The following is a 27,612-nucleotide window of genomic DNA, read 5'->3' on the forward strand; positions in this document are numbered from 1 at the left end:
GCCAAAGAGTAAAACAAGTGTTACTAGGAAGATACGGGATCATTTACAGTCAATCTTAGGAAATAGAAATGTACTGTAGAAGATGAAAATATTGTCTTTGAATTTAATGTCGCTGTGAAATTCTACTGAGATGATTTTACCCCTTGTGAAAGCTTACACTAGTTGAAAAGGTTCTAACTTTACTTTAAGGAAGGTTACAGTAGAATGAAGAGTAATTCATGTTAATTTCATTTTAAATTTGAAGCAGACTTGAATATTAGTGATTGTATTAATTTAACTGAAAATTAGCATGGTGGCTGCATACCAAAATAAATGTGGTTTATTTAACAGTTTCTGAACTCTTCATTATGTCTGCAAATGTAAGCTGAAGTTAGCAATTAATGTGACTAATCAGCTACCTTAAAAGTTGGCAAATTGCCAGCTTCATCCTGAATTACACTAAAATGGACTTACTGCACCACTCATTCCCTATTAGTTTTCCAAAAAGTGCTACTAAAAACTGTTGGAGTTTGTTGGGCCATTTGATACTGACTTGCACCACCGCTGTAATACAAGACTGAACTCAGGATCTTTGTGTCAGGTAAAATTTATGTTTTGGTACCACTGTATCAGAAAATCAGCTGGTTTTTAGTGTTTGCATTCAGCTGAACATTCATAATAGTTTAGCATAGCTCAGAAAGGACTATACTAAACTATTGCAAAAAAATTAAAGAAATCAGCTGATGTTTGATTGCTGAACTGCACTGAGCCATAACTCTTTAGTCGTAAAGACATTAGAGAGGCTACAGAAACACTTCTTTGACTAAAGAAAATACAAAACATCTTCCAAATATTAAGTAATTAATATTTTCTTCACTCTGCAATTGTTTAACTTATCTGCTTTATTATAGCATCAGGCTTCCCTAGGTCTAAAGTAGATATAAAATATTAACCTGACTAGTTCAGGACATACATGTAGAAAGGATATAGTAATAGCTTTAAGTGTAATGATTTAGTGCAAGATGATGCATTTTTTTGTAAAAATAACTGATGTTGAAATAAATTATAAAACATATTCAAAGAAAAGCAGCTATGACTGTAAAGTTTTGTAGGCATAAAAATATCATTATTGTTACAGGTTACGTGGCTCTATATCATTCAGATTTCGGGATTACTGCTAGTCTGTGTCCTACAGTTCTTTAATTCTATGATTCTTGGATCATTACTTATAAGTTTTAATGCTTCTGTCTTGATAGCAAGAACAATCCAGGTAGGTACAGAAATATTTTTGTAGTACTAAAGAGTGTGATATATATAGTTAAATGAGTAATTTATATGCATTATAATCTTAAATTACTAATACTAATTAGAGGAATTACTATAGCGTAAAGCAACAAAAACATTGCATGATCAAATAATGAATTCAATTACACTAACTACAGCATAACCAAGCACATCAGACACCATAATTCTGTGATTGCTATTAACATTTATGATTGTGCAAGCTGCAGTTTGGATTCTGCAAAAAAATTCCATAAACGGACCTTACACCTGTTTCAGCAGGACTTGTCTTGCATTTATGGATCTGCCTTCAACAAAATATTCTGTGAGAACCAGGCACATGTCAAATTCAGCTTACTGAAATATATTGTTTCTTTCAAAGATTAGGATTTTTTTCCTGTATTTACAATTCTCTTTTTTCTGATACTGGCATTGATGACAGCCTTTAACCAGAATATATGAACTTACAGGGCCATTCCTGCTGTCTCTCACTCGTGACCTTTTAAAATCAGGACTGTTTTTTACAGTTAGACAATGTCTGCACCTATTCCAAGTTGCCTGTGAGCAGCCAAAGAACCATTCTCAGATCTGGAGCTTTGAACTGGAAAATTGCTCAAAATCCTACCAACTGACAGTTAGAGCCAGAAGACACCTTTGTCATATTTAGGTGGAAGGTCTAATCAATAGATATTTCAGAAGGCACACAATACTATTGAAATTAGGGGAATCTTGGAACACAACCACAGTTGCACTGGGTGCCAGCAGTTACATAAATATAATGGGGCCACCTCTGAAGGAAGGCTGTTTGGCTAGTTACAAAACGCTGCCAGATCAATACACTGGGGAGTTTTTATGATATTGTCCCTTCAGTTTTGTGGAAGAAATATCTTTATTCTGGATACTTGGTTATGTATACATTTTTGCTTACAGGAACCTAATACAAGTTTGATCCTAATCAGGCCTACCAGATAAGCTGTTTCAAATACTCTGTGTTGCTTCTGTTCCAAAGACATACAAGTGTACTGAAATACTAATATTTTGTTCCAAATACATACAAAAAAGTACTGAAATACTAATATATTCTTCTTTCTAGAAAAACCTAAAAAAGGGCGGGTTGCTTAACAGGCTTGGGAAGCTTATCCTCCATGTACTATTAGTCTTGTGCTTGACTCTCCTAATAAATAAATTCATCAAGGTAAGCAAATAACTTTTAATATAGAAACTTACAAAACATATTACGTTAAAAGCTATTTGTTAACCATCTACAGTAATATCATTAAATAAAAATTGCAATGAGATTTCACTGCATTTCAGAGACTGCATTTTAGAAATGAAAGATCATTTTGCTAATCTTTTTGGTATATAGATTTTAAAACATACTCTTAAAACCATAAATTAACACCAAATAATGGAATACCTATTTGTAACTTGAAGGTCACCTGTAATTTTATAACAAGTGTAGATTTATACTGCATTCTGATACTGAAGCTTAGTTTTTTGATACTTAAAATATACTTTCCTTTCTTTCCCCCCCCTTTGTAGAAAATTCTTAATCTTGAGTCAGATGAACATATATTCAAATTCCTGAAAGCAAAATTTGGATTTGGGGCAACAAGGTATGGTTTATCTGCAATTTTGCTTTTTTTGTATGACTTCCTTAAGCGACACCTGCAGGTTGTTCTCACTTAAAATCTTGGTGATAAACAAGAGATTTCTACCTCATGTTTATGTCATATATTTTCCTTCATAATAATGTGCACAACTATGGCTTTATAATTTCTTGGGAAAAAAAGGAAACTTCGATCCTTTTTTACATCAATTTATGAAATACATGATGACAAGGATTATTCTTTTTTCTTTAGAGATTTTGATGCTAACCTATATCTTTGCGAAGAAGCTTTTGGTTTACTACCATTAAATACTTTTTCAAGACTCTCGGATACGTTACTTTTTTACGTCTACGTATTTGTTCTCTCCCTTATGACAGTAGCAGCTGTAATTGTTGCCTTTCGGAACCTCAGGTAAAATATGTTTTTAAAATAATTCACATTTTTATCAATTTTCTCTTCTTCAACAGGCTAAGGAACTGACAGTTGAATACAGCAGCATACAGTATTACTTTCCACAGGTACTAAGGAAACAGTAGGACATATAATAGAGAGATCCAGCAAAATGAGTAACTTCCTATTAAAGCTAAAAACGTAAAGGATGTAACGAGCCTAGACAAAGGAACATTCTTCCCCAGATTCCTTCAAGCTCTTTTGTTTGCTGTTGAAGTTTTGTAGTATGTGTAGATTTGGTTGAGGGTTTTTCGGGGTGGGGGGGGGTGGGGGAAGGCAAAGCAGGGGAAGGGCATCTTTATGGAAAACAATGTTAGTTTCTTTAGTTCATCCCATTTTCCCTGTGCAAAGCACTCCCAATCAAAGATTTCCCTGGTGGGATCCTCAAACTGCCCAGAAATGTGCAAGGATAGTCTGTGCTGAACTTGCTATGATCTGTGTGAAGATGCAGGAGTGGTAGACTGCAACAGTGCATCACTGCTGCCAGTTCCTGTAGCTAACCTGTAGGATTTGGACGTATTTACAGAACACTAGAAGAAAATTAATACTGAACTGCTATTTAAAAAAAAAAATGGTTCATTATAAACCTCTCAATTTTACATTTGCAACCTGGGCAAAAGTTAGAAGGGATGATATAAAACTTGATTAAGCAAAAATTCAAGGAGTGCTCACATAACTAATGCCATTCATCGTAGATTTTATGGAAAACAGGGTAAAAGAAGAAGGGGGGGAGGAAGAGGATCTGAGACATTCCGAAACTATGTTATGATAATTGTGAAGTCATAGTCATCTGTAAGGCATTTTGGTACTATTCAACCAGCATCTTAAAAAACTTACTGCATCAATCAATTTTAAAAGCAAAGACTGCAGCGCTTATTTTCTGTAATCCTAAATGTAATCCCAAACATTACCCTAATTTTTAACACTGCCCAGTTATCTCAGTTATCCCCACCTGAAAAAACAGGGAAAAACCCCACACATTTAAGCAGCTTCTTTTTTTTTGATCAGCCCTCCACATACATTCACAAGACTAGCCACATCAAGAAATAACCAGTCCTTTCAGCACTTCTTTTCTGTAAATTTACTTCCAATCTATGGCTTTGGTAGCATCCAGATATACCAGCACAACCCCACAAAACACAGTTAAGTTCTTCACTCTCATCAAAAGCCCTGTGAACCCTGTGGGAGTAGCTGCTTCAAGCAATAAAGCAAGCATGCCTTTCTGTAAACAATTTTATCTCATTCTAAACCAGTTCATTTAAACCCATTGCATTTCCAGAAGACTAGACATGAAAGTAAATACCTGATGCTGCATCACGTTGATGCTATCAGGCTTAATTATATCATAGATACAATAGAAGATTGAGGACTGATAGCAGCAGTGTTGCTCTTTAGCATTAGAAGGATTAAATGCTTTTTAAAATACAGACAACCATATGAAATATGTTACAGAACTGAATATAACATTTGTTATGTCTTCTGTTTAATCAGTGGTTCAAATCAAGTCCAGTTCATGGAAAAAATGGAAGAATGCACAATAACACTGAAGCCTGATGCTGCTTACAACTTAATGCACACAGTTCTTTTTGGATGTCTGGCATTAAGCACAATGAGGTATATTTTTTTTTAATTCTACTAAAGACTTTTTTAGACAATTGAGTATATTTTTATAAGAGTGTAAAATATGCTGACCACAAACTGATAGGATCATGAACCTTCTTTCTCTCCCTGGTGTGTTTCTGCTTGTAGACTGAGGCATTTCCCAAAATTCTGCCAAAAAGAATATTTGGAAGTTTGGGAGCAGAGGTGTTCTCAAGAGCACATAGCAAAGTCAGTCTTTTACTCAGTTATTTCAGAGTCCTGAAAGTCCAACAAAACTGTGTTCAGAATTTCTAACTGCTCTCATCAACACGGCTTAGCAGAGCTCCAGATGATCAGCAAAAACTTGTCTGTATTCTTTCAGAATGAAGTACCTCTGGACATCCCACATGTGTGTATTTGCCTCTTTTGGCCTGTGCAGTACAGAAGTATGGAAACTTATCCTGAAGTGTATTCATCTCTACACATCACAGAGGGTTAGCACTATACTTAACAGCATTTCAATGAAATTTGTTTTTGCTCCATATCTAAACCAAACCAAGACTCAGAATTATAAGAAATCTGACATGAATATTGTTTGTAGTCCTCTTAAACTGGATATCTCTGAAGCGTATTTGTAGAAATTGAGGAAGTCAAATGTGTTTTCTAGTGGTTTCTATATTAAACAATTCCATTTGAATACACTAGATGGCAATATAGATGTGGCTATGAAAAATAACCACAATTTTACTAAAAAAGTCTTAGTCACCATATTAAGAAATCATCAGCAGTCTGAGAAGACTGTTACAGACTATTATACTGAATGATACAGTGTTTTCCACTTTGTAGAAGATAGATTTAAGTATATAGATATATATCCATCATTTGTGATGGGTCTGTAATAAGGGTTTTACTTGAAAACAAAATCAGAATATGGTCTTAAAATTCAAACTCTGTAAATTCCACCACATGATAAATATGTCAGATATCAATACATTAAAAATTAAGTCTATCCAAATAAATGTATCATCAGAATAACCAATTTTTTTTTTTTTGCAATTTCTCTTAGATGCATGTGATCAAGTATTCTATACCAATAATTACATTACTATACATTTCATACAAGGTAAGAAATTTTTTCTTAATGTTTTGGCATTCACTCTGGAAGTCTGTTCCCCCTTTAAAACAGTGAAACAAAAAGTCAAAAAAGACTGTAACAGTTTGTTTAGTAAAGTTACACTGATGTATTCCACTTAAATTTTCTTATTATTCTGCTAGAAGACTTCTCAGGGTTTTTTTTTTCCATTGGTATGCTGGTTAGGGAAGTCATTTACCATTTTCATCATCCGTGATAGAAATAATGCCATTTCTTTTGACATGGGTGATGCCAAGAGCATGACATTATTCTAATAGACGGTCTAATGTGACCGATCAATTAGGAATAATTTTCCTCCCACTCTTTATGAGCAGATGTGAAGTTCCTAAATCCTGTCAGATTCAGTTCTGAAGTCAGCAGAAGTCACTGATTTTCATAGGCTTTAGATCAGTCATTAGTTGTGCTCAGTCTGCCTGAAAAACATCACTTTTGTGTTTTTTTGAAATATAGGAAATACTTTTTATTGACATTAAAAATATAATTTTTCAAAGTGCTCAGTGGGATTAAAGAAATACATCACCTCTCAGTATTTTTTGTCTTAAGTCAGTTCTTGCAGCTACAAAAGGAGTAGATATCTTTGTGCATGTGTCTTTTCTGCAAAGCTGTAGGAGTTAGTGAGCCTTCAAGAAAGAAGCCTACCTGACAGACAGATAAAACTTGTCACCAGATTCCCTGCCAATGGTCAGAATAAAAATTGTTACAGAGGGAGATCCAAAAAGCATCCATTGCTTCTGTGAGAATGGGTTTATATATTCTCTCTCTAAAACCTTTAGAAACAAACCGACAGTGCAAGTAGATTTTGATAACAGAGACTTCCTTATCTGGAAAGGACAGAGATAAGTATTTATCTGTTCACGCACTGTGACTGCTCAGATTGCATGAGCAGCTTGCATGTTCACCAGAAAGTTAACTGGTTATCATGGCTAGTTTTCTTGAACTAGTAGTAGGGCAGTTTTGTATTTCATTGCCTCTTATGGTTACGTTTGTCAGAAGAACTATTCTTTAATGCCATTCCTCAAAATAGGAGTTTTATGGGATTATTAACCTAATCCTGAATAAGCTAATGAAAGCCTCTTTGGAGGCATGTGGTTACTACAGTCCCAAATAGATCACTTGAACAATAATTTGTTGATACAGACGCAGCTACAATGCTAGCTATCTTTCAGATTTTAGGCACGGTATGTTTTGAGACCTATAAGACATCTATATTTCTATTTACACACATTTTCTTCATTAGCATAGGCAAACATCTTTTACATAAAGTGAAAGTGCTGAAGTATTTCCATACATACTTTAGCTGTGCTGCAGATAATGCAACATGTATATAATGCAGTACTAAATATTATTTATGTTTCAGTTCATACTCTTTATAGGTAGATTTCAGCTGTATCTGTGTCCATTGCATTTAACTTCTCAACAGAATAATACCCATCAATTTGCGTTTGTACGTCAGTCGTTCCTAAATAAATTGTTGGTACTTAAAATTAGTTCCTGAGCTTCAGCAAGTTTATAGTTTCTGGTTTTGCCAAATAATCTTGATTTTTATTTGCTAGTAAGCTATCCATTCATGTAATTTCTCAAACTGTGTTTTTTATCTTCATCATGGCCAAGTCCTTTTGCTCCAAACGTATACATTTATTGCAGCCCATAGCGCAACATATTCCAATGATCTGAGCAATCTTCAGCTATACTGAAGAGCTCCCTGTATGTACTGTATGTATTTATCCTTTAAACCTAAAGTTTGCAAGCTTGACAGTCTGTAGAAGAAATGACAAAAGCAAATGTCATGTTTATTTCTGTTCATAATATCTAATCCTGTTACTCTAAGGAGACTGAGATTCTTAATTTTCATTCTTAGGCCAACAGTAACTATAAATAATGTAGTAGTACTTGCTTTTCACTTACACTCAGAGGCCAAAGAATTAATGCTTATACTTTTTGAATTCAAAATAAGTGTCCTTGTATTTGAGAATTACTGAACTCCCATAATCATCAGTGGACTGTTCAGCACCTCCAAGTTTGTGGCTAGCACAATTGTCTAACTCTGGACTTTCTAGCTAGAATGAAAAAGATAGGTTGTTTGTGGGGAAAAGCTGCAAGCTTTTAAAAAATCTCTGGGTTCTTATCACAGCCATTGAGTTAAAAATTGTCAAGTGTATATCTTCAGTATATATATTTGGGGATAGTAACTCTTAATAAATCAAAGTACACTGAAAAGCCAAAGCACCCCAGACATTCAATAAGAAACTTAAGCATTGATATACTGGATGAAATCCATGATCATGAGCCAGAAGGATAACAAATGTGAAAGAGAAAGCCGAAATCTTTCTACAGTATAGGGAGTTGGGATAATGTTTTCACTCACAAATGATTTAATTCTACTCCTGAAAGTTAAAAATTGTCTTACATCCACCAAGGAGCTAGAGTGGGGGAACAAACAACAACTTTAGTACCTAATTCTCCTAATAATTCAACTTCTTTCTATAGTCATGTCATCAAGTTCAGAGTTTATTATTTCATTTATTTTTGTAGATTCTAGGTCTTGGTGATATTTTTTCAATGAGTAATTACATACCTTAGGAAAAATATCCCCCATTATCAGTTTAGAGTATGCCACCTTTCTGTTTTCTTAGCTTTCTTTTTGGTTTTGACGCAAGTCAGCAATAACATGTCATATTACCTTTTCCTATGCAAGTGTTTTTTTAAGCCTACTGGAAATTCCAAGTCCTTAAGATTTTTCCAGTCCAGAACAAAATCCCTGTTTTGCTAATTTAAGCCACTTGACAACAGACTTCTTTTCCTGAAGACTTTGACCCCAGAGATCAGTGTGTTACAAGCTGGAAACCTCTTTTACATACCACTCATTATTCTGAACAGTTTGTTGCATCCCCCTTTACTAATCTAAAATATCTGATATACTGCATCTGTTCTTTTTATCCATTCTTTGTGTCACAAGACATTTTTTCTCAATCTGACATATGCTTGATTTACAAGACAAAGTTGTTCTATCAGTGTTATTGGTCCATATTTTCATATGCTTTACTTTTTATTTACTTTGTCATTGTTATTCTATTGTATTTGGAACTCCTGAAGTTCCTCAGTTTTCTCTTGGCTTGACTAATTAAATGTAATATTACCTGAAAATTTTGCTACCTCAGAATTATCTTTTTCAATTCAATAATAGCGAGCCCCACTACCAAAATTTTCTTCCAGTGAAAACTGCTTGTACTCACTCAAAAGTCGCAGTAGTATGACACTGTGGCTTGAAAAACCTATCATCTAGATTAGTTAATGCCATATAATAGTCCCAGCATTCAGTAGATAGCACAGCGTCATTAGATTCTCAGTAGATTGCAAGGCAGGCTTGCAGCACAATCTAGAAGCAAAGCAGAGCCCATTTCCTTCTGTCTCCAGCCTGAAGGACTCAAAGCTCTCAAAATGTTTAGCTATCCAGGGTAGTTCAGCAATGAAGAGAGGAAATTTTGATTCATTATGAGACTCCTCAGCCTCATTTCACAACTGCTTAATTTATTTACTAATCTCTGGAGAGATCTTCTGAAGAGCAGAAATATGTCTATTATAATACTACTGTACTTCCCAAAACTCTAAGGTTGTGATACTGCCATAACTATCTTTTAGATGTTTCTCAGTCTACCAGTCAGTATTACTTTAACAAATGTATCAAGTAAGCAGTTAAACTAGTGTCTTAATTGGCCCAATTATATCTCCTGCTCCCCAGTCCTCCTACATAATTACAGTTTTAGTGAAAGAATGCATATTTTTGCTAAGTAGCTCAGCAGCATCACATTCAGATTCCTTCTGAACTCTTGGATGAATATTATCTAAATTGGATGATTTATGGCTTTTTAGATTATCAGGCAGGTTTTCTTGCACTTTTTCCTGTGACATTTCACTTTGCAAGCTAGCAATCCTTATTATCTAAAGAAAGCAGGTTTGGAATAGGTTTCACCACAACACCCTCTGTAGTAAAGAATGATGCAAAGCAATCAGTTAGTCATTAGCATTGTCATTATCTTTCTTAATTGCTCCATTTTGACCTTGAATATTCACTAGCTTAAACAACAAGAAACCCTTAAATAAATCTTGTTCTGTTAGCTTTTGGGGGGGTGAGGGTTAAGCTTTTCAGTATCAATTTCAATCCTTATTTCTTTCCTCCAAATTTGATTTATGTCTTCAGTAAATTTTGAAATGCTTTCTCTCCGATAGTCTATTGAATGTTGCCGTTCAGTCACACTTTACTTTTTTCCTTCAGTGGTTCTCTTCTAATTCAAATTTCTGAAGTGCTATTAATGGCATCCACCATCCACATCTAATGATTTTAACTTCTGATACAGATTTCCTACGGTTTTTTTATTTAGTTGTAAGTTGTCTTTCCAAACTTAATGATGTTAATTCCTGAGGCCTTTCCTTCTCCTGTAATCATAGCCATTATTAATAGCTTGGCTGTTACATATTGAACTGTTACATGATGCCTCTTTATCTTGTTCCTTTTCTTTAAGCTTGGTTTGTCAAGAAATAACTTAAAACATTAACATTCATCTGTACACCAGGGAACTGAAATGTTTCGTTTGTAAAGTAGATACAATGCACGACAGTCACATTTAGTGGCAACTTTTATTTTCCTATCGATTTTAAGATACAAACTGATCTTAACTAATAGAGTTCTGGAAACCTCCAGTGAGATGTGCATCCAAGAAAAGCTGTTCTTGGGCTCACCACAACGGGTAATTCTGTTCCTTTTCATCATCTGGCAGGAGCTGCAGATGTTAAAGTCAAACTCTGTATTTGTACTGCAGCCACCTGTCCTTCCTAAGAAGGGTAGATATGCTTATGTTTTGGAACTTACCCATGAGCTGGACAAGATCGGGTACCAGCTAAGAGGAAATAATATGTTTCAACATCCAGAACTTGTTTTGTTCATTCTGTCTTCAGTTTGTTTTATTTTGTTTTCATTACAGTTCTGGCCAGGAATAATGGATGAACTGTCAGAGCTGAGAGAATTCTATGACCCAGACACTGTGGAGCTGATGAACTGGATTAAGTAAGAGGATTTTTTCTCTATTTAAGTTAAATGCTATTTGTGTAGATCTAATGTTCTTAGTTATAGTGTTCTCCTTATTTGTCACAGCTCATCAGTGAACTCTGGTGACCCATGGAGATAGTTAAGGATGAATGGGCTATCAAGAGGTTAGCATATTAACGGCTGTGGAGAACAGCTATATGCAAGGTCCCCCAGGCTGCTTTGCCCTGGTTCAGTATCACCCTGCTGTATTGCATGCGCATAAGGGAACCAGTTGAGTCCATTTGCCCCCATAAGCACACAGTTTTCCTAGCTGAAAGAGGTCAGTTTGGAGGTGTCAAGCTTCTTCCATCGTATTATAGCTACCTCGTCACATTAATAGATCTTTGCAGTGAAATAATTTTATTTTTTACTTTTTCCCCCCAAGCTGGTGTCCTTCTCTTTTCAACTTTATAATTTTAAAAAGCATGGATGTACGGTTGTAGGGCTGGAAAATCTGTAGTTTACAGCCTGTTTCTTGAACTTTAAAATAACCTAAATTTTTTATATTTATTAGAATTAATCCCAATATGTGTTCTAAACTGTAAACAAAATATTTGTAATTGAACTAGAACTTGCCACAGCTAAGCATAGGTGCAAAGTCTCTTTCAGGAGTATGAGTTAATCGTTTCAACCCCACCTCGTCACTTCTGCTTTCTCACAGAGCATGGGAAGGTATTTTTTAGGTGGAAACAGTTTTGAATACTGCATGTAGAAGATCCTGAGAAAAAGGGTTGGGTAGGATGTTCTCTGGAGGACTGTGAATTTAAGGGATATGTTCTCCATTAACATACAGTAACCACTAAAAACTTTCAGGTTAAGTTCTGAACAGAGGAATTCCTGGGATTTGTATTTATTTGGAACTCTGTCAAAGATTAAAAAAAAAAAAATCACTTTCATGTTCTGGAGGAAAACATTCTGAGAGTAAATCTGAATTTACTACATTTCACATTGAACTATTTGAAGTATTTCCTTGGAGCCTTGTGTTTTCATATGCAATGAACTTCAGCGAAACCAGTCGCCCAGCCTATTCTACCCATAGCAACATATTTACGCTCCATAATGTTGTATTTCTTTAATCCATAAACTAGAAGGAGTAATTTAGAAGGAAAATATATTACAAGCCTTCACTGACTTATTTTGAAAGCAGGCCATGTTTTTTTCCATCATTTAGAGTCTTTGCAGCCATATTGACATGTTTTCGTGACTAATGTTTACCAGCCAGTTCCATTTAGCACTACTGTTTTATTAAAAGATGGTAAATGTATGATAGTTCAGGTCTCCTGTGTACAATAAATGGAGCTATATATAGATTTATACATAAAATATGCATGTGGAGTTATTCCCAGCCACGAACTGGATTTGACTGGATCCGGTGAGAATAATTTTTCATATGTTCTTAGTGCTGAGAATGCTAAACTGGTGCCTGTCCTCTTTTCATTTTAAGTCATGACAGACAATTACAGAGGGAAATTTTCTACTTAGAATTTATTGTGTTTAGAAATATTATTCATGTAAAGAAGAGTTAATTATCTGTGCTTTAAATACAAGTCAACAAAATTTATGGTAAGTTTCTCAAAGTGGGACAGATTTTCTTATGTTTTGATGTGTAAGAAAAATATTTTACTATACTAACACTTGATAGTTCTGCTGTAGTTAATGATCTGTCAAGGTTGGTGTCAGGAACTAATCATTCATTATTAAAACTCAGTATGAGCAGCTCTAATTTATCATGTATAGCAGTGAATTAGGGATAACTCATCTGTCCTGCAATCTCTCCACAACAAGAAAACCCTTCTATCTGCTTAGACCTAAATGCATATTAACTTGTCCAAATATACAATCTGAATAATAGCCACCTATTAGTCTGTCCACTGTGAAGTGTCTGCAGATGTATTTTTTACTCTTCCCCTTACTAAAATTACCATAACGTTTTCAGGAAGATATACTGGTTTGTATCTTTACAATAAAGTCACTGTATTGGACTGCATCTGTTGCAGAGTGCAATTTTTTACATAATGATCGTGCATATCCCAGTCCCTTGCTTTTTCCTACCCACTACCTCATTTTCTTAGCTTTCTTTTTAAAAAAAAAAAAAAAAAAAAAGGTCAAGAAGCTCCTGCCAGTGACCCAGGGATAGTTCACAGCTGTGTTCCCAGATGGGAGGTATATTAAAATTCTTAGTTTTGGTCTTTCTCCCTAAGACAACAGGAACAACATGCTCATTTGTGAGATGGGGAAGAATATCAGTAGAATGAGCAAATCAATAGCGTGAACTTCCCTACTCTGTTTACTTCTGGTAAGTGTTTAAGAAGCAATGTCTTCTGCCTTTAAAGGGGAAACCTGTCTAGAATTGTGGAATATTTCATAAGCAGTTACCAAAAATCATAGAAAAGCTTCTTAGAAATCTCAGACAACAGCCAAAACAGTGGAAAAGTTAACCGAGACTGAGATTTGGCAGAGCATAGCTGTATGTCAACTGTATTTGAATCAGGTGTGGGGGACAAGCAGGCAAATTTTTGTATTAGTGGAAACCCCACAAATTTCCAAAAAGCTCCTAAGGTTACAGAAATGGAATACCTATGTTTCAATGGTGATTCTTTCATTTAGTAATTTATATTAATGGCTATATTTTAATTTCAAGCCAGCTATAAATTTTAACTCTTCACTCTTACTTACATGCCTGATTTTCAAGGATAATCACACTGAAATCAACACATATTCCAGACTTTAAAGGCAATATTACACTTTTGGGGTTTTGTTTTTGTTTTTTTTTAATTATTGTTCTTAAATTCTTGGGCTTATCCTTTGTCATTGATTTGTCAGTAAAATTCAGGCGTGAACTTGATAGTGCCTGAGAACTAGGTTTATACCAACTGTGTAGGTGCACTCATTTATGTGAACAAAATATGCATGCATAAAATTGAGGCTGGGACTAACAAAAATGCATCTTGTTGCTCTTTCTTTGTGGCTGTCATTTTCCATTTTTGCGATTCTCAGTCTTTCCAAACCAGAGGGAAAAAAAAGAACCATGACAGTTTGACTGAATGTGCTTTACTGCCTATCATTTGCAGCTAAACCTGTAATATTTTAATATAGCATTCTGCAAATAAAAATACTTTCTTTTAAAGAAAAAAAAAATCTAACATGGCATATTCAAGAACCCCTTTTTAGACTCTCCGTTTCTCAAACTCCTTTGCTTTGTAGATTCATATTGCACCCAGGCGCTAGTAAAGGAATAATCTGAGATTTATCAGATTTTATGGCTTTGAAAGCCAAGTACAGAGTTCAACTCTGGAGGACTTTTAATAGAAACAGCCATTTTATTTCTAATGATGTAACCTATAATTGCAGCATTGGCCATTTCTGTAGGGCTTCCTTAAAACCAACTGACAATAATTCTATAGCACCTTATAAGAGAACGAATTACTACCACTTCTAGAGTCTGTGCAAGTTAGGCATAGACCTGTAGTTCCTGTAAAACCCTTTTATTTTTAATGAGTTGTTCTTCAATGTTTACATAATTGTCTAAGTTCTTAAGTGTAAGTAAAGAAAAGCTTCATACGACGTATTATAGTGCTTAGTTTACCCATTAGTTCAGCTGTAATTAACTTGTTGAAAGCTTAGAGCTTCAAAAATAAATGAGATTATTTGTTCAAAATTCCATCGGGTCTGCTTGGAATGACATTTAAATTATATAATGTAAATCAGTTTGACCTGTAAGTCCTTGTCATTATTTAGTGACATTTCGTACAGAATAAATTGTTTGCAGGTTGGGCAGCGTGGTACGGAGCTTGGCAGAAAGCTATAAAAACAAATTATCCTTTCATTTTATACATCATTTGTTCAGACATTTGTAAAAATTGCTTTGTTTTTCTATAATAGAGAAGTGTCATTCAGTGGTTTGAAGCACATTAGCTGCCTTGGATACAGACCACAGCAGTTAGTGTCTGACTCAGGTAGGAGTATTAGAGAAAGACGCTCGCATGAAATGTAGAAATCATCCTGTACCTGAAAAATATTAGTTAATTGTCGTATCTCCCTCTGGTGGCTGTTTTGGAAGATAAACGCTCAGTAACGGCCACCAGCTGAAGTTCTTTAAGATGTAGTTAAGCAGGGCAGACATTGCATGAAGCTCAGCATCACCTCCCAGCTTCCAAGTGTCAGCCCACAGCAGTGAAAGCCACTGCCAGGTTTGTGTTCTCGGCACTGCCTCCGGTAACACACGGGAAAAGAGTGCCTCCAATGGCTCTGGCAGTAGCACATGTTGCTCTGGGAACCGTCTGAGCTGGCCCCACTAAGATATGGGCAGTGATATGTCTTAAGGCATATAATTTTCTAGGACTTCAAACATGTAAGTCAAGGAAACATCTGCCTTTACCTGGAATACCTGATTTTGAACTCCATCCAGGACCAAGGCACCTAAGCCAGTTTTTGAAAAGCAAGCGAGTGTCACCGGATTACTTTTAAGGTATAGGAAGAGGAGGAAGTGCTGGCAAAACTCTTAATACCTGATAAATAAAGAATGCACTCAGCTATATTTCACGCCTTCTGGGCAAGCATGAATGCTTTTAGAAAGGGGAGGAATCGAACCCTGCATCTTCTACATTTTTGACAAGGATCTTTACCAGTAAGTTACGGAAAACAGACACTATCACCATTTTCTCTAGCTTTCTTTTGTAAGAAAAGAGCTTCAGAAGAGCTTGTTTCTTGGGAATTTTTTGTTATTGTTGTTTTCCTGTGGTTTTTGCCTTTGGTACTCGTTGTGGGGGTTTTTTAAGAAAGTTTGATTCTGCAAGTTTGCATTATATTGGGCTTTTTAGGAATGAGAGGTGCAGGATTGACTTGACAAGGCGAAGTCAGGAGATACGTACTGCAGAGCGTTATAAAATTTGAATGGATCTTGAACACAGAAACAGACTTTTCCTGCTGGAAGTTCCCCAGCCCAGGCATAAACACAGAAACACGTTGAAGGTGCTTTGAGAATCATCATTTTCCTTGAGGTGTCAAAGCGCTACCAAGTCCCTCTGTGAATCTTCTTTTCAGCTTAGTCTAAAGAATTGTGCTTTCCTGCAGATGCAGGGATGAGTCCTAGCTGACAGCCTGTCAGGGCCATTCCATTTGCATAAAATCAAATTCTAAGACAAATTCACTTCTTTTAACGAAACATTTACTTGATGACACTTGTGGCTTTGAATATTTTAAGTAAAAAAGAAATTTTTAGAAGAGATTAAATATTTTCAGACTTTAAAATGAAACTGGTTTTATAAACTGCTGGAAAACTAGTCTATCAGTAAAGTTGAACTGGCCTATTAAAAATACTCTCTCTCTCTCCTTCCTAGATGAGATTAATGTACCAGTGCAGGATTTTTTAGGAAGCGTTTGTAATTATTAATTCATTTGCTAAGCGTCATCTCTTGAAAGGCGATAGTAAAATTTAATACTTGTCTCTTAACATTTTCAAGCCGATCATGGAGCTTAAAGAAGACTGAATTCATAGCTGCAGCTTCAAAAGGCTCCCTAAAGTGCACCCCAAAGTGTCACAGTTATTTGACTGCTGTAGGTGCCGTATGTGCATGTATGTGGGTGTTAGGCAACTATTCGCATTCCTTGCTAATTTCATTTTACTTGATTTGATGTATGCTTCTTTCTGTTGTTTTAGTCTTCATGGAACTTTTCACGGTTATATGCCTACTAAGCGCTAGAAAACACTTAAGCATACTATGACCATTTTTAATTAGCCTAATTATAGTAGTCTCTGTTGCCTGGCATTTTTACTTTATCTTTTTGCTATGCCCTTCTGTTGTGTCTTGACATATATTTTAGATTGTAAACTTGTTGGGGGGAAGGTGAGCAAAAAGTCATTTCTCATTATGGGTATTTAAACAATACAATCCTGAGATACCAAGACTGTTATTTAGATAACAATTCTAGACGTTGGCTTTGAATTTCAGATGAGATCACTACCGATAATTGACAGCATTTCTGTCTGGCATCTTCTGCATCCCTCCCCCCCCCCGCTTTTTGCAGCTGGGGTGTCTTTTTTCATCATTTCTCTCCCACAGTTGTCAAAATAGGAGGATTAATGTCTCGCATAACAAAGTTTTCATTCCAAGTGAATGGTGAATGCCAGGACAGTTACAAGAAGTTTTAGCATTCAGATTAAATAATCCCTTTTACACAGAATACCTTATATATCAGACACAAATCTAAGTTACAATAAGTTTCTTGAAATATTAAAAGAATTAGGATATAGAGACTTACAAATATTCAGAGGCCATATGAACCCAAGAAATATATGAAATATGGAAGTAGTTTGAAATTTTCAGGATTATGTTTTCCCTAAATTTCCTCATAGTGCATAGTAAATTTTTTATTTGCAGTTAGAGAGTATTATCGTGATTTATCCGCTTCATATTTGAAGAAAACACAGTTGCTTGAACAGTTTGCTCCCTGAATAGAGGAGAGGCAGAAAAATATTTTTTCAGTCTTTTTTTTCCTTCTGATCTGTAACAAGCAATGCAGAAATGCCCCTACAGAGACTTCCTCAGACTTATCGACGTTTGTTTAGGTCAAACACTCCAAACACAGCAGTGTTTGCTGGGAGCATGCAGCTATTAGCAGGAGTCAAACTGTGCACTGGACGGACCTTAACTAATCACCCCCATTATGAGGATAAGAATCTGAGAGAGAGAACAAAACAGGTAAGAGTATTCCAATTGTTTAAGCTAATTCTTATCCATGTCAGTGGCTCCATTCCAGAAAACACACGCCATCTCGAATGGCACGTTGCAAATGACATCACCTGCTTTACTCATTGAACTAACTTATTTTCAGATACAGTTCCAGAATTTAACTTCTTGTGTGAATCTCGTAGCACTTTGGGCATCTGCTAACTCACTTCTGGCAGCTGGTGTATGTCTGCATAACTGTACCTACAAACCCCACACAAAGCTGAGGAGATTGTTTTAAACTATCCTTTCCTATAATTTAGACATTCTGAAAGTTTTACAGGCATCTACCAAGGCCTCTCTGGAGACAGCAGCACCATCCAGTGTTCTTGTAGTCAGCGGCAGTACTATTGTGCATCGTAGCAGCCATAACATAGAAACTCTAAGTGGCTACCGAATAAAGCATTTTTTAAAAATATTTAATTCAAATCACATGGATTATCAATCTCAATTCTTTCTCTGGTTCAAGATAAAGGAATCGTGAAAGAGCAAACAAAGAAAGAGTGGTGATGCATTATGTCTTATAGCTTAGTTTTCTTCTTTTATAGATTTATCAGATCTATGCCAAGAGATCTCCTGAAGATGTTTACAGAATACTGCGATCCTTTGGCACAGACTACGTGATCCTAGAAGACAGCATTTGTTACGAAAGAAGACACAGCAGAGGCTGTCGGTTACGTGACTTACTTGATGTAGCTAATGGCCATGTAAGTATTATGTACAAGATTTATAAAGAAAATACATTTTCCTTAACTTCTTTTTGAAATACAATTACAATCTGAAGTAGCTTGGGTTATTTCCACTTCATCGTAAGTGTGGGAAGTAAAATCTAATGGAGCCTTTAGACATTCTCAAAATCACCAAATTGAACACTGCTTGCTTTTAATGGTATTTGATACTGAAGAAGGGAGGCACTCAGCCTGGGCAAAATAAGTAATCGCTTCCTGATGAGCTCCAGTTTAGCAGTACACAAATAGCGTTCCCTTTCAGAGCGTAAATCGCTTCACAGCTTCAGTCCCCTCGGGACCAGCGGAAGGTTGCATTACTCCATTGTGTCAGGGGAGGTTTCAAGCATTTCTGGGGCTGACGCGGAACCACAGCAGGCCGCATAACCCAAAGGAGAGACGTACCCCTGACAAGTCAGCTTTGCCCAGAACAGAGACAACGATACTACACACCTTACTGTTTTAAACTCCCCCTTGTTTCATACAGTCCCTGTTAACAAATCCAGCCAGCCTGACTCTGAACGTATCGGCGAGGTTGTTTTTAGTTTCTTGTTATTGCCTGTAACTGTGAATTGGCTGAGGATATTTCACAAATCTGTTCAATTTCATTACAGATCATGGATGGTTTGGGAGAGAATGAACCTGATTTGAAACCTTCGTTGTATCCTCGCTTCTGTGAGGAAATTAAAAAAAACCTGCCTTCCTATACCATACACTTCACTAGAGTGTTTCAAAACAAAACATTCCATGTTTACAAACTTGCTAAGCATAAATAATGTTTCCAACCATGGCTTCAAGTTCAGTATTTTAATGCTAGGACCCACATTAGAAGATGCAGAAGAAGTTTACAAACATGTTACATTTGTAAGACATTTTACATTGATGGTTTCTTGTTTAATTACTGTGATTCTTATTTTTCAGACAGTTTAGTTTTCATAACATGCTCGATGTTGCCAAAATTTTCATAGATTCATAAATAAATGCTAGCAGGGACCATTTTGATTATCAAGTCTGACCTTCTGAATACCTAGGGTATAATCGCTTTCCAGTTTTAACTGATGGGAAGACACACGAAATGAGCAGCCCGCGTGCCCACTGCAGAAGAGCTAGCCTATGGAGTTCTGCTCAGCAGTTCGGATTTTTACTATAAAATGACAGAAATTCAATGAAGGCAGGCCACGCTACTCCTATACTCAGTATGCATTATCTCTGTGTATCCTTAAAATAGTCACAAAAATTAGGTTTTGTCTTATAATCTGATCCTCTTTGACAGATCCTTGTGCTCTTTCAGTGCCTCTTTTTTTAATTCCTTGGGAATGTATGCGGATGAGTTTCCAAGCTTGTGAGTGTGATTGCAGAATCAGTGAGTGCAGAATCGGCAAACAAGTTTGAAGAGTAAAACTTCAATCATTGTCCAGCATTTTTAGTGATACAGAAACGTACTGTTTTATAAGGTTAAGCATTTAATGATGGAGTGTTACGTGTTTCTAATGAGAATAAAGGCTGGAGCATGCTTGATACATGTTGCATGTTTGTATCCTTGTAAAATGCTCAGAACAAACAAAAAAACAAATTTCTCAGCTTGGATTCTCACACCACCATTTTCTGTATTTGCTTTCTGAACTACAGGGGGTCCTTTTTCTCCCCGTGTGAATTCCAGGAGTAGGATACCAAAATTGAACACTGCCAACCTTACAAAAGAAAAATTCATCTCTAAAATCAGCAGGAAACTTAGGTACTTAAAATACATTCAGGTATTAGAGCTTTGCTTTCCGTTACTTCAGACAGAAAGCTATGTGTTTTAGCACAAAGTCGTCGTGTCCTTGCTCTTTATCCTAAAAACCAGACTACAGTGATTTTAAATTGACTTGGAAGATTAAGTGAAGACAGGCCTCAATCCTGAGAATTTTGTGATTTGTTTGTACCCGTTGTCTTTTTACCGGCTAGAACTTTGTGAATCGTACTGACTTTCTAAGTGCTATGTAGATACCACACGCCTTTTGCTGTGTTTTAGCGCTGCTTTGGTTTTATATTGAAATTAGAGATTAAGTCTGATTGAAAGTCTAACAGTATTCTCCAACTTTAATTAGACATCTACTAGGATCATTTGTTTCTTATGAAAAACAGAATTGTAATAACCAAGTGCCTCTAGGCCAATGTTGAATTAACATTTGGACACCTGTAAGAGTGTTTGTGGCCTGTGCAAATAACTCAGTTATAATAATTACCACTGCAATTAATTTCTAATGATGGGAAACTTAAAGTGCTACTGATAGTAAACTCCACATTTAATTTAATCAAGATGTGTAATGAGATTAGCTTTCACAACTGAGCTGTGTTCCAATTCCAAATGATTTAAATGTTTTCCCTTTTCAGTTGTACTAAGGTAAATTACTGAAGAGATGGAAATGTCACATGCTCAAACAATTTTATATTCGGTAAATACTCATTAAACAATGTTCAACATCTTTCTGCACTTTCATGCTAACACAAAAGGAAAGTGTGCTTTAATCAGACAGTGTTTAAATCAAACGCTGACAGTAGCTAGGTTGTTAAACTGAGCAACTGAAACTCCTGCGTAATTTCTAGCCTGTATCCCTTAATGAGGTTGGAGACCACTGCAGTTTCACATAATACCGTAATAAAACATTTTAATCAGTATTAAAACTTTAATTAGGCCTGTAATGATGCATGCCCGTTCTTGCTGAAAGCATGGGTCAGTGAATTCCTCAATGAGTGCCTTACAGTAATTGAAAACAAGCACACGTAAGGTAAATTATGTCTCGGCTGTATCGTCTTATTTTAAAATGTGGTTGTATCTTTCTTTAAAGGTGCAGTAACTTTCCTCTGATGGAAATGAGAGATTCCAAGATCCAGTGGTACCCTGTCATTTTCAGAATTTACTTGGAGGTAACAGCTGAGACTAAGAAGTCCTGGCTGTAACAGTAGTTATTTTTAAATAGATTTTTTTCAAAAACACAGTCTCTGATGTTGCCAAAGGAGAAACTTAACCTTTTTGTAGAAACCACCAAGTGCAATTTGTTTTGTTTTGTTTTTGTTTTAAACAAAATAGACCCCGAGCTACCGTAGGTCTTGGGGAAGCAGAAAACCCGAGGGCTGTGGTCCAGCACCACCACAGTAACATAGTTTCTTCTCGCAACACAGACACCCCCCAGGCTAGCACACCAGAAATTTGAAGTAGTAGATACAAAGTATTTTGGAGATTGCTTAACTAACTCTCGCAGCTCCTAGTCTTCAGAGCTGAGGTAGCTTGTGACACTTTGAAACAACTCCAACAGTTCCTCTATCGGAAAGACTTAATACTGAAGGGAAGGGTGTCTTTCAGTGACTACGTAGCACAGCGTTCGGAAGACCAAGCTCCTTAAAATAGTAAAATAGAAAATGCCAAGGGACAAAACCACTTACCAGCACAGAGGAAAGCAATGCACGCATCAACACAGCACCTGCAGAGCAGGAGCAGCTGCTTCCCTGCCCTGATTTAAAGGCTTGCCCGCCAGAGCAGGGCATGCTGGGGCAGCGGCAGCAGCGGGGAGCAGGCAGTGCCGCTGAGGCGTGGGGCTGGTGGTAGAAAGGGCGGCGTTCCCTGCCCCTAGAGGTTGGGTGTCAGAGTCCGAGACTCCTCAGAGGTAGGTGGTGTTTGACTTGGCTGATGGTAATTATTTTCTCTACTTCTGCTGTCTTGCTGTAAGCTATATTCACTGCATTGAAAATGTGCCATTTTTTTAAAAATAACTTTACCTATTCCTGAGCTACATCCTGATGCACCTTATTTCCAAGTGGCTGCTGTGGCGTCACTGGTTCATCGTATGACGTACGATCCACCCCCAGGAACAACCCTCGCGGCAGCGCATTTACCGAAGTCTTACGAAGACCTAGCAACGGGAGTGGCACCATCGTGACTTCTTGTGTACGGTACTTGTTGTCTGCAGGGACTTTTAAGCTGCGCGTTATCAGTGGCACTGTGGTTGAATGACTTCTTTTTAGATCACAGAGGCAAAATGTTACCAAGCAGCCGGAATGTTTTTAGGGGAGAAAAGCCTTTGAGATCCATAAGTATATTTTCATTTCTTGTTACAAAGTTCTGCCGGTGCGATCTAACATAGTTATTTTATAATATGTTGTTGTAAGGAGATGTAATGACTATTGTATACTAAATAAATTGTGTAATTTGAAAATCACTTTTTGGTTAGTTTTATGTCAGGATGGGTTGAGAGAGGTGCAGTTAGGGATTGAGCTCTGGTTTAGTCCCTGTGGAGGAAAGCAAAGTGTTTTTCAGCAGGAAGGTTTGGCTTTTCTCAGGCTTGTTACATTGCATACATCACTGACTTTCGGAATCCTCTTTGTGTTTTAACAGCTTGCTGGGCTTCCTTCCTTTGTTACAAGTTGAAGGTGTATCATCAGCCATGATTTTACCAGTCATCCCCCAACACACGTCAGCTGTAGCAAGGTCAGCAGGCTGAGGCAGTTACTCTGGTTAAGTCAATGTCATTTGCTTTGACCAACAGGAATCTGCTCGTTTCCACATTGCAGCTCAAGCGTTAGTATTCTTACTTGATGAAAAGAAACATGCATTCTTTGCGAGAAAAATGACGTGTACCAAGCGCTTTGGTTGAATTAGGATGTCCTGATACAGGTAGGCTTTTAAAAGGCTAGGCGCTCTTGCGGCAGGGAGACGCGGGATGTGCAGAGCTGCACGTACAACCGCCCGGCACGTCGCCTTCTCATTTGTGGTGCCCGAGTGCAGTCACATCTTCACATGTGTAGTACTGCCCTTAACGTGAGCTGTTGGGGAGTTTTGGCACCAATGTTAATTAGGTAGAGACAGGACTTCTATAAGATTCATTGAATTAATGGACTGTTGTCAGCCCACGGTATGCTCGTATCGGGGGATTCTGGGTGCCAGAGAACCAGGTTTCTCAAAACCTCCTCATTCATCAATTGGTAACTCAGTTACCAATAGTGTGGTGCAAGCTTGTATTTAAATCCCCAGGAAATGACCACGGTTTTTATCATTTCTATAATTAAGAAAATGCTCAACTTTAATCCTGCTCCTTCTACAGCCACGGTTTCCCTTCTAAACCTGCTGGTCCCAGCCGGTAGGTCAGACCTAAGGACAATCAGCTTTCACATGACTTGGCTACATGTCATGTACTTGGAATGTTATTTTAAAAGGGGAAAAACCACAAAGATTAATGTAGTTGACAGGCAGACAGATTAAATAGTAATATCCACACGCTTATTTAAATTTCAGGCCTTTACAAATATTTTATACTAAATAAAATGTTCTTACTACATGTTTAAGGTCTGTAAAGAACGTGGAAGAAGATTAATAGAAGTACCAGATTACTGAAAATCCCACTACCTAGGGACACAGTGATTTTTTTTTTTTTATTCCTTTTTTTTTCCTTCCCCCCTCACCCACGGCAAAGCTTTCTGTTGCCAAGCCAGCTGTCCCTGTTCTTGGGCAGCGTCAGTACCGTGCTGTGGTGAGCGGTACTGAAATGTTTGTGTGTGCCGGGGTAAACGTGGAACAAGTGAAGACAGGATTTCAGAAATTGCACCGTAATTAAAAGAGCAGCATGCAAATGAAAACGGATAAATTAAATGAATTAGTAATCCCTAGAAAGGAAAAATAGGGTTTAATAGGGCACGACAGCTGCAAATGAGTATGTATGTCCTATTACTGAGACTGTATCGACACAAGTTCCTATAGCAGTTTTAAAATGTTTTCTGACCTTTTGTCTTATACTGTATATTCTGTAAAGCGTGTGTCTAACTGCAATTACGCAAGCAGCTCTGAGGCTGTGGTTGTTATTATTTATGTTTGTTTACAAATCAGTGCCATAGCTGTAGTAAGGATCGCAGCGCGCATCCTCCAGGTCAGCTGCTTCTCGGCGCCTAAAATCCCAGCATAGGGAAGCACAACTTGAGCAATGCTCTTGACTGTGAAGTTAAGGATTTCCTCCTTCTGAGACTCATTGTCTCTCTGTTGCAAAAACCGGGACCCCGCTAGATGCAAAAAGCACTGGGGTATCTGAGAAGCGTGCTGCTCTGTGGTCCCAGGCAGCTGCAGCACTCTGGAATCTCAGAAATGGCAACGTCTTCCACGTCTGTAACGAGAGCTCGAGTCCAGGCATCAACGAGGAGCAACTGCCGCTGCCCTCGGTTTTTCAGAGAGAACAGCATGCGTGGCTCGTCTGCGGAAGCATCTGATCAAGGCTGAAAGAGAAATCATTCAACGGAGCCCAAGCTTCAGGCAACCTTAAATATATGCAAGGAAGAGACATCGTATACAGAAGGCTTATTTATTATTTATACGGTGCCTTAGATGTGCATGACCCTTCACAGGCAAATCCAGTCCTGGCCCCAAGGAGCTTACAAGCTAAATGAAATTCAGCCAAAACGACAGCATATCCATAGTTACGGAAAGAACAGAAGGTATGCAGGCAAAGCTACTGCTCTTTGGGGAAGGAATAGATTTTTGTGCACAATACAGATTTCCTTCATTTTCTGTATCCTGCTTGTGACCGCTACGATCATGAAATACAGAAGCTGACGTACCTGACCCGCAAAGGCTGCAAGATATTGTAGCCTATGTCTTCTCACAGGTAAATCTATCAGTGAAATTACAAAATTACAGACTATGTACCATCCGTCAATCAGAACTCTTACGCGTGGGTAAAAATGGCGTTTAGCCTTTCCCGCTGAAAATGCCACGTTGTCTGCAGTGTGCAACCATTAGCTGGTTGTGGCTCGAGATTTTCCAGTGTGTCACAACTGCGCGCAAGAACAAGGTATCGTGTGACCAGTTCTCCTCTGGGAAAGGTGCAAAGGAATCCAGCCTGCAGACTGCACTGACCCATTTGTTTATGGGTTTTTTTAATATATATATATAAAAATAAAAGCCAGACCTCCCAAAGCAAGCTACTGATGCAACTGTAAGCAAAGGTTACAGTGGTTTATACTTTGTTTTAATGAAACAAATTATCTTAGAATCTATATGATATGTTCATATTATCAGCTGATATATAATTTACATATTATAATATATAAAGAAACAGCACAAAATGAGATTGTGTTCTTGCTGCACTTTACTCCATTTATATAGACAAGTGCTCTCAATTAAAAAAAAAACAAAACTGATTTTTATGGAGCCTTCTCTCTTCCAAATATTGTTGAGTTTGAAAAAAAAAAATCCAGAATACAGACATGAAACTGTCTGAAAAAGGGACTGAGAATTTAGAGCATAATATTCCACCCCCTGCACCCGCTGTTAGTTTTTCCCTGTGTTTCTCTGTCCCCAATTCATCATGATTTTCTACTAAAATGTACCTGAAGGAGGCCGGTATTACTATGTGCTGTCATGCATGGGTTTTGGAAAATGACCATCTTTGAATTATTAGACTTTTGGCAGGGTTTTGTTGATCACAGGATTTTAGTTTTAGAAGTCCCAGTGGCGGGTGAAGTTCTTTTTTGGATCTAGGAAAGCCCTTCGGGCCTCTGCCATCCTAAAGACACCAGGTATTCTGCCAACATCCAGGGGACGCTGGGTTTCTTCTTCACTGAAAACGCACCCGCGTCCCCCGCCAGCTCTTCCCAAGGCATTACCTGGCCACAACTGCAGCTGGTCAGTGCTTCTGCTACAACAGTCACTCTCCAGCCTCTCAATCCTCATTCGTGCAATGCTTCTATGAAAGGAGGTTTAGCAAAACACGAGGGACAGGACTGTAGATGCAAATTAGGTGGTCCCGGCTGGTCCTTAGCTTAGACTCAGTTTAGTAGCCCATTAGGAAAGAAAGATTATGATGAACTGTGGTGTTTGCTACTGAAATTCCTAACTAGTGACCTTTGAGGCTCGTACCTTAGAAAACCTGGCCTTTTAATTAAGAAAAGTATTTAGTTGCAAGCAGCTGATTTGATGTGTTGTGCCTAAATTCAGTTTCTGCATTTATATGACAGCATAAAGGGGCTTCATTAAGTTATAACCAAAGTTAAAGATCACCATCCGTGCTGCTTCATGCCTTTGCCTGGATCCATGGACTCTCATCGGCACTGCATTCAGGGAGCAGGTGCTGTAACTGAGCCTCAGTCAGGGAAACGAGATGGATGTAACACAACATGGACTTTATTTCCACAAGAAAAAGACAATGTGCTTTTTTTCTTCGAATAACTGCTAAAGCTCCTACTGACAACAGTACACCCAGCATGCTTCGAGCACCATCTCAGCTTATGTACATCGGATCTCTCCAAGAGTCCTTTATTACCTTAGTGACCAAAAAAAAAAAATCTATTTCTTAAGCACTGTATGTGAATGACTAAGTACCACCAGTTCTCCCTTTATTCTTTCCAGTAAGTTTGTATCCCCAAGCGTAGACGCCTAGAACATCCCAAGACTAGCTCCTAAATTTTTCAGTTAGATGCAAACTGTGGCTCGTTAGTGGGAATGTGACTGCCTCTCATAACGGGAAAAAAAAGGGGGGGAGGGGGACCGTACATAGCAAGGGCATGAAAAACTGTCCTTCGCCCTTGCTTCCAAAACTTTGAAAATGGTAGACTTGGTAAGCTACAGGTCTTCTGCACCCGCCTGTGAGTACAGTTCCCTCAGTTTCTCAAACTTTGGTCCCCACTCTTTAATGTCATCATACCCTGCAGCCTCCTCCGGCCCGGCGGAGCTCAGGGTACTCAGGCTGCTGGCAACCGAGCCTTCTCCTTCCGTGCAGAACACCTGCAGCGAGTCTTGGGGCACAGCCTGGGCACGACGGTCAGCATCTCTGACCACCTCTGACACGTACCGACCGAAGTCTCCGCTGGTAAGAGAGGCTGCTGTAGTCGCTGATGGTTTGGTCTGCTGCTGCAGGCCTGGGGACGCACCACTGAAGAAACAGGTCAGTTTTGTCGGGTTTCCTTTCTTCTTGTGGAGGGAATAGGCTGGGCTGGTTCGAACAGACACCTGCAGTTCTGCCATGTTGTACGCATCCTGGAGCGAGAAACCGTTCACGTT

The 27,612-nt window shown here is 37.7% G+C and overlaps 2 protein-coding genes across 19 annotated transcripts in view; one reads left to right on the plus strand and one right to left on the minus strand.

The window, feature by feature from the left end:
* DPY19L3 (dpy-19 like C-mannosyltransferase 3) overlaps positions 1-25,518 on the plus strand; it is a 42,296-nt gene extending 16,778 nt beyond the window's left edge. For 4 of the 18 annotated variants that reach the window (XM_087738698.1, XM_087738703.1, XM_087738705.1 and 1 more), the window contains 11 exons: positions 1,118-1,249; positions 2,354-2,455; positions 2,803-2,876; positions 3,123-3,281; positions 4,812-4,934; positions 5,284-5,395; positions 5,968-6,024; positions 11,034-11,116; positions 17,652-17,838; positions 18,414-18,572; positions 19,205-22,906. In XM_087738698.1, coding sequence (XP_087594824.1) covers positions 1,118-1,249; positions 2,354-2,455; positions 2,803-2,876; positions 3,123-3,281; positions 4,812-4,934; positions 5,284-5,395; positions 5,968-6,024; positions 11,034-11,116; positions 17,652-17,838; positions 18,414-18,572; positions 19,205-19,366 — 1,350 coding nt within the window. In that variant the 3' untranslated portion in view covers positions 19,367-22,906. Of the gene's footprint in view, positions 1-1,117; positions 1,250-2,353; positions 2,456-2,802; positions 2,877-3,122; positions 3,282-4,811; positions 4,935-5,283; positions 5,396-5,967; positions 6,025-11,033; positions 11,117-13,338; positions 13,434-17,651; positions 17,839-18,413; positions 18,573-19,204; positions 22,909-22,965 lie in introns of those variants that run through there. The other 14 variants (XM_087738695.1, XM_087738704.1, XR_015700323.1 and 11 more) reach the window with 13 other exon arrangements.
* The window catches only part of LOC104013305 (neural-cadherin), a 68,528-nt gene continuing 65,818 nt past the window's right edge, over positions 24,903-27,612 (minus strand). The window contains exon 35 of the mRNA XM_087739887.1: positions 24,903-27,588. Coding sequence (XP_087596013.1) covers positions 27,175-27,588 — 414 coding nt within the window. The 3' untranslated portion in view covers positions 24,903-27,174. The remainder of the gene's footprint in view (positions 27,589-27,612) is intronic.

This window comes from Nipponia nippon, unplaced genomic scaffold (assembly GCF_047370975.1).
Source record: "Nipponia nippon isolate SJK-2023a ecotype South Korea unplaced genomic scaffold, ASM4737097v1 scaffold_7, whole genome shotgun sequence".
In the NCBI taxonomy this organism is placed as follows: domain Eukaryota; kingdom Metazoa; phylum Chordata; class Aves; order Pelecaniformes; family Threskiornithidae; genus Nipponia; species Nipponia nippon.